At 42.6% G+C, this 6,916-nt stretch overlaps 1 protein-coding gene across 4 annotated transcripts in view; it reads left to right on the top strand.

Annotated features, from left to right (window-relative positions):
* The first annotated feature begins 421 nt into the window (after positions 1-421).
* Positions 422-6,916, top strand: part of PITPNB (phosphatidylinositol transfer protein beta) — a 62,042-nt gene continuing 55,547 nt past the window's right edge. For 2 of the 4 annotated variants that reach the window (XM_027124414.1, XM_027124413.1), the window contains exons 1-2: positions 422-560; positions 5,227-5,257. In XM_027124414.1, coding sequence (XP_026980215.1) covers positions 541-560; positions 5,227-5,257 — 51 coding nt within the window. In that variant the 5' untranslated portion in view covers positions 422-540. Of the gene's footprint in view, positions 561-1,923; positions 2,064-5,226; positions 5,258-6,916 lie in introns of those variants that run through there. The other 2 variants (XM_027124412.1, XM_027124411.1) reach the window with 1 other exon arrangement.

The raw sequence follows: 6,916 nt of genomic DNA on the forward strand, positions 1-6,916 counted from the left end.
GTACGCGGCTTGGTTCTGGGCTCGTGGAACCGGCGCGCGAGCCGCCCACCCGTCCAACCCCTCTCCGACCCGTCTCGAGTCTTTAACACGGACTTCTGAAGTGAGGGGTCTGTGAAGAAGGCGGGCCTCCTTCTCAAGAGCAGTGAGAGAAAGTTTAGCTCTGGTCACCAGAAAACGACTTCGAGGGAACCGACTGGAAAACTCACCAGAGAGCGTAGGCTGCACAGCCACCTCAAGACAACTTGACTGAAGGTCGGAATCGCCGACGCGAGACAACCGAGCGCGCGCTTAGCGCGCGCTGAGCCGCACAGCCGCAGTAGAAACTTCGCGCGCCCAGGGCGGGGCGCGGAACTGGGGCGGGGCCGAGCAGCTCCTCTCGCGCGCTGACGTGACGGGTCGTGGCGGAAGGGTGTGGACGCGCAGGCGCCGCAGCGGCCCGGGAGGCAGGGGGCGGGGCCGCGCAGGCGCCGTGAGAGGCGGTAGCGGCGGTGGCGGCGGTGGTAGAGGTAGTGGCGGCAGCTGTGAAGGGGTTCCGGGAAGATGGTGCTGATTAAAGAATTGTGAGTAGGATCGGTGGGCGTGAGCGAGGTTCCGGGACGGCTGTGGTGGGAGAATCATTGATTGAGAAGTGGCGGAATATTCCTAAGAAGGAACGAGCCTCGGGCCGGCCGCTCCCTGCGCGCACCCCCTCCCCCGGCCCGCGCCCCCGGCCCGCTCTAGGCCCCTCCGCGGCGCGCCCCCAGGCCCCCCTGGCGTTGTCGTGGTAACAGTGCTGCCCTCTCCCCACCCAGGGGCGGAGGCGGCAGGGTCTCCGCTGCAGCGCGTGGCTCAGGAAGGCGCGGCCGGGAGTTTCCGCTGGGACCCGCCTTCTCTCCCTAACCCCCTCACCCTAGTCTGAACCTGGGCCCATCCCCAGGCTCTCGGGTGGGACCCAGCCTAAGCCCAAGGGTGGGGGAGACGCGATGGGTCTGTGGGTTTTCGTCCGGGGTGGAGCCTGTCTGTAACCCGCGGGAGGTGGGCTTGCCAGGTAAAGGTAGCCCTGGTGTCGGGGCTGGAGGTGGGACGTAGGTGCCCTGAAGTTCATGCTGGAGTCGGGAGTCCGGAAAACATGCTCTTCACTGGGCAGTGAAGCTCTCCCTTCACGGGAGAGCCATCTTTCTGCTCTGAGTCTCAGTTTCTACATCTTTAAGATGGGGTGACACTCTGGGCTCCGTGTACTTCCCGGGGTTTAGATGAGGCGTTAACATGTGGTTGGTCAGATAAAAGGGTTTCCAGGTGCATCAGACCGGCGAAGTGGTTTTGTTGAAAAGTTATGGCATTTCCTACCGGCAGGGATTGTGAATATCACAGGAAATCTGGTTGGTAGGGAATGTTCAGCTGTCACAGCTGGTTCGTGTTGTCAGCATCCCTTGGGCAACTAGGGATTTCGAGTGTGGCCCGTTCTTGGGTTTTTCAAATGCTCTTTTGATTTTAAACTCTTAAAATTCTTGGCTTAATTTAGCTAACTCCGGACAGCTTATTTTTAGTGTTAGTTCTCAAACTTCTTTTAAAAAGTCACTCCTGTCGCTTCTTTGCTTAAAATCCTTCAGACTCCTTATCTCACTGAGAATAAAAGCCAATGCCTTTACTATAGCCTAGGAGGTCTTAACACTGTTTTGTGCTGTGATTTCAGTTACGTCCCTTCCCTTGTCCCTTCCAAGCTCACAAGTTTTCTTGCTGTTCCTCCACTACTCCAGGAAAAGTTCAGTTCGGGGCCTTTCTGCTTGCTGTTCCCTCTGCATGAAGAGCTCTTCCCTCATCTCACTAACTCACCTCCTTTCAGGTCTTTGCTTAAATATCACCTTAGGGAATCCCTCTCTGAAGATCTAATTGCACCCCCCCCATTTGGTGTTTGCCTTCCCTGCTCTATTGTTCTCCATAGCAGTTATCACCACTAACATGCAGCACAATGATTATTTTTTTTATTTTACTAGATGTGTTCTCTCACTGCATGTAAACTCCACGAATCTGTCTGTTTTGCTCACTCTCACATCCTCAGCTCATAGAATAGTCTCCAGCACATAGTAAGTGTTCAATAAATATTTGTTAAATAAATTAATGAAAAATTATAACTTTATTCAGTGACAGGGATCCTGAGAAAAGACACATTTTCAGTTAAAGCTTATTTATAGTATTGAACTTTGGATTTATAAAAATTTTTCTTCCAAGTCGTTTGTACAATGTATCATGCAAGTGTTATCTCATTTATTACTCTGAAGTTTTTGTAACTGATAAGTGGCAGATATTAAGACTTCTGGAGGAAATAAGACAGGAGGAAATTGACTTGGCCCAAGTCACATAGCAAGTGCATTGCAGAACTGATTTTAGGTCATAGATCTAGTCATTTTTCTTAGTTATTTCCTCCCTCCTAAAATGTGAATTAAGTGTTCAGTAGATCCCTTTGACAGTTATGTGAGTAGTATCAGGCTAAATCATGGAAAGAAATTCTCATTGGGAATTTGCATGCTGTGCTTTTTGTGAATCATTACTTTCTTTATAAAAATTTTAATGTGCCGAGGTAACAAGTGTTGAAATGTGTTCAAGGTGTAATACTTTTTCTGGAGAAGTTATACAATTACATTTCTTAATGTTCACTCCTCATGTATGTCTCCCCTAGACTTTTTTTTTCCTCCTAGAGTTTTTTTTTTTTTTTGGCTGAGGCGTGGCTTGTGGGATCTTAGTTCCCCAACCAGGAATTGAACCTGGTCCCTTGGCAGTAAAAGCATGGAGTCCTAACCACTGGGCCGCTAGGGAATTCCCATTTTCCTCCTAGACTTTTTGAGGTCAGAGGCTGTTTCTTATTTTATTTAAGTATTCCCGGTACCGCACAGCATCTAGTCTAGCACACTGTAAGAACTCAGTGTTTTTTAACAAAATAAATGATTCTTCCTACTCACACGTCAACTTTCTAAAATTGTTTTTGGTCAGGAGCAATGAATAGGTCATTCCTATGTGAAGATGTTGGTAAACTGTAATATACTTTGGCAAATGTTTGCTGTCTTAAAAAATGCCATCTATTTTTGACATGAATTAAAAGGTTAGAAATAACTTTCTCAGGTTGGGGAGTTCCCTTCAGGTTGTTGCTTAAGCAATAGATGAAATTGCCATTAGTGTAAAAGTCCTGGTTTTAAAGAACTATTTGTAGTTCGATCTGGAAAATTATTTTAGAAGGATTTTCAGAGAAGTTTGAAAAATTTCAAATTGCTCTAAAAGTTGAATACTGCTTTTAGAATAATAATACAAAATCAAAGCCTGTTTCTTTTCTCTTTTACTTTTTCTTAAGCAAATCTTGAAGAAGTTACTTGACTCATCATTCATTCATAATGTCTTTATCAGTCGTTTTCATTTTGTGAAGTAAGTTTCCCTGAAAGTGTTAGTATATAAAAATAGGGATCTTCCTACTAGTGAGTAGTTGTTAAAATTACTCAGCAGTGATTCTTTGGTTTTGTGAAACTTTAGGGAAGTCTTTAACTGTTTCCTTTCTGTTCTTTCCTTCCATTTCCTCTGCATCCCAGCATCCTCATTTGGACCTTTGTACATCCTTGCCCTGCCTCCCAAAAGATGGCTTTTTCTCACCTTCCTGCTTCTCAATGTTTTTAACCACCTACAGATGACGCCTTCAGGTTAGCTGTAGTTATGTCACTTACCTTTTGGAACAACCTTCCAGGATTCCTTGTTGTCTAATAAATTTAATAGATTTCTTACCATTGTATTCCAGACCCTGATAATATGCTCCCAAACTGTATCTTTGTCTGTATCTCCCAAAATATGCTCCCAGCCTGTATCATAGTCTTCCCCCTGCCTCCGCCCTAGTTCATTTTCTGTTACTGAGACAGTGAGCAAGTTAGTGTGTACCCTGAGGAGACAGCTAAAATGATTAGGTTTGGAAGGATTTTGTATAACAGGTTTATTCTTGATGAGAATAAAAATTAGTAACCATTGTGACTTTGAGAATGTTCGTTGTCTTTAGATGACCATTATCAGAAAGACAGAGTGATGAGTGACCCCCCAGTAGTCAAGGAGGAGGGAGTAACAGGAGACGTGTTTTACACGTGTTGGAGATTAAGGTGATGTGGGCTTTCAAGCATTGTTGTTTGAGGAGACTAAGGAGAGAGAAACAGGTGAAAAGTGAGCTGAAGAGAAGTTGGAATGAGGAAAACTACTGGGAATTTTCTGTAAAATGAAAATTGAGGTGAATGCCATGATATTTTTTTTTCTCTCCTCATAGTAGAAAGAGTTAAATAAGATTTTAAATGGCACTGCTATGGTAGCTTGATGGTTAGGAGGGAAAAGTCTAAGAATGACCAGGCCAAAAAAGAAAAAGTTGCTATCTTGGACACCAGCTATTATCATGAGACATTTGATATTCAGGGATGGCCTTGGTTTTCAGAGCTTATTGTGGAAATAAGTGTGAGGGTACTTCCCTATAAAAATCTGGAGATAAAATGCAATATCCTGATATATAAAATAATACATCATAGAATTCTTTTTTCGAATTCATCTTTAGGAGCATTATGCCTCTATACTGGTCCTTTTGTATGTACAGTAACAAACTCTTGGACAAGATCAAACACAGAAACCTTATATTGAAAAGGGGTTATATTTATAAAGTTCAATGTATTTTCCATGGTAAAGTTTTTTCTTACTAAGTCTAAAGGACCTTTTACTTGTTTTTCTAATAAAATTGAGGAATAATTGGGTAGTGGGGAACAATTTTTGGAGGCATTCATTCGTGAGATTCAAGACATGTATTCTGGGAGAAAGTATCATAAAAACAAAATGCATAATACATAGATGGAGAATGAAACCATACTTAAAGTTTCACAAGGACAACCTGACCAGGCAGTCTACAAATAATATATCCTGTACCCTGCAATGTTCAGTGATGAGTTTTCTCTTGTTCCTTTACTCCTCACAAGAATTTCTACAACTGCGTTTTTGGGGTCCTGGTATAATGAGGATGCTAAATGCAAGTGATTGTTGAGAGCCAGGAATGGGTAGTTTTATTTCCCCCATTTAAAAACTCTTATTTAGAGCTGTAGTCATTGCAAAGACCCTCTTCCATAAACAACATCTTGTACTAAGCTATCATTGGATTTAAAACGAAACCTCTTTAATCGTGGAGATCTGTGTTTTAAAGCCAACTATTTCATGTTTAACATATTTGTTACTCTTTTGTCTTTTTAGCCGTGTGGTTTTGCCATGTTCGGTTCAGGAGGTAAGTCTTGCTTACATAGTTTATTTTGATACGCTAATCTAAAGACATATTTTCATTGTATTCATTTACCTTTACTTTGCAGTTTATGTGACAGAGTGAATTATGATGTGTTAGAGATAATTAATTGTAAATGAATTTCTGTTAACACTGCCTTGTTTTGGAAGGATCTCAGAATGTAGATTAACTTCCTGTCTGGTGCAGGAGTTCTATCTACAGTATCCCAGAGAAAGAAGGTTCCAGCCTCAACTTAGGCACTTTAGGGTTAAGTCACTTGCTGCTTGGAGAAGCAGCCTACTTTACTGTTAAATATTTTAAACATTTGTCATTACTTTAAACCAAAATCTGCTTTCCTATAAAGTTTGCCTGTTGTTTACAGTTCCTTCCACTTGAGCAAAGAGAAGTAAGCCTGTTCTGTCTTGCACATGGTGACCTTTCAGGGTATTTTTTGGACAATTCTCTCTCCTCCTCCTGGCCCTTTTGTTCCATCTTTTCTGCGTGAGGTCACAAGGTTAAACATTCCCAGCACATTCATTTGGCCTAATATAATGTGATCTCCAGACTTACTCACAAGCTCGTCTCACCGCTCACTGCACGTGCTGTAGTTGTTGCTCCCAACTGAAAAAGTGTTCCCAACACAGTCTGACCACAGAACCGTGAGAGATCATTGTCTCCCTTGATCTGCACGGTACAGAAATGCATCACCTATTCAGAACTTGCGTGTCCTGCAGTTGTAGCTCTCTGTAGTATAGCCAGGAATGAGGATAAAAGCAGAGACAGCTTCTGAGAAATCAAGATACGTGTAGGAAAACCCATAAAGGCCTTTGGGTCCTTCTGTAACTTGCGCACAGCTTGCACTCTTAGGTTATCTGGTTTTCCTAGAGCTGACACTCGATTAGAAGCAGTGAATTGGAAGTGGGACAAAACAAACTGATAACCTAAGACGTGACAGCTGACAGAAGGCAGACAGAAAAAAAATAAAATGCAGGAACTTAAAAGGAGTAGCTGTGTGTCACTGTTTCATGTAGACTTGAACATAGCCGCATGTACCTCAGTAGTGCCTGAGGTTTCTGTATTAAAGTGAATTAGAACACTCAAGACAAGCCAGGCACCCCTGTTCTTTACTTGTACAATTGTTTGAACTTGAATGTGGAAATTGACATTTGTTTCTGTTAAATTTTTCTTTTGGTTTCAGCTAGTTTCTGAGTCTTAGTATTGTCACCCAGAATAATCTCAGCTTTTTGTTATATTTGGACTTAATAAAACATGCCTCTTGTCTTTAAGTTATCCTTAAAAATGAGAATGAGAGCCTAGTAGCATGTGGCAAAATATCAGTCCATTAATAGCATATTTTTGGATACTGTTGTCCTTCCTGTGTAAGTTTTTGTTACTCTGTTCCTGACCAAGATCAAATTTACCCTCTGGCTTAGAGACATTTTAATCATGTTTTCAAAATATCACAGTGTTGAGAAGTATATTTTGAAGGACGTAAGGATTGTAGCATTACTGGACTAACCCTGGTGTTGTATCATGAAAACCAAAAGAAAAAAGCCCTTTCTGCAGTCTAAAATCTCTACAAAAACTTTTTTGATGCGTTTAAGAAATCTTTCCAAATTGAGTGTGTGTGTGTGTGTGTGTGTGTGTGTGTGTGTGTGTGTGTGT

Source organism: Aethalodelphis obliquidens, unplaced genomic scaffold, assembly GCF_003676395.1.
Source record: "Aethalodelphis obliquidens isolate GAN/ISIS:26980383/991018 unplaced genomic scaffold, ASM367639v1 scaffold28, whole genome shotgun sequence".
In the NCBI taxonomy this organism is placed as follows: Eukaryota; Metazoa; Chordata; class Mammalia; order Artiodactyla; family Delphinidae; genus Aethalodelphis; species Aethalodelphis obliquidens.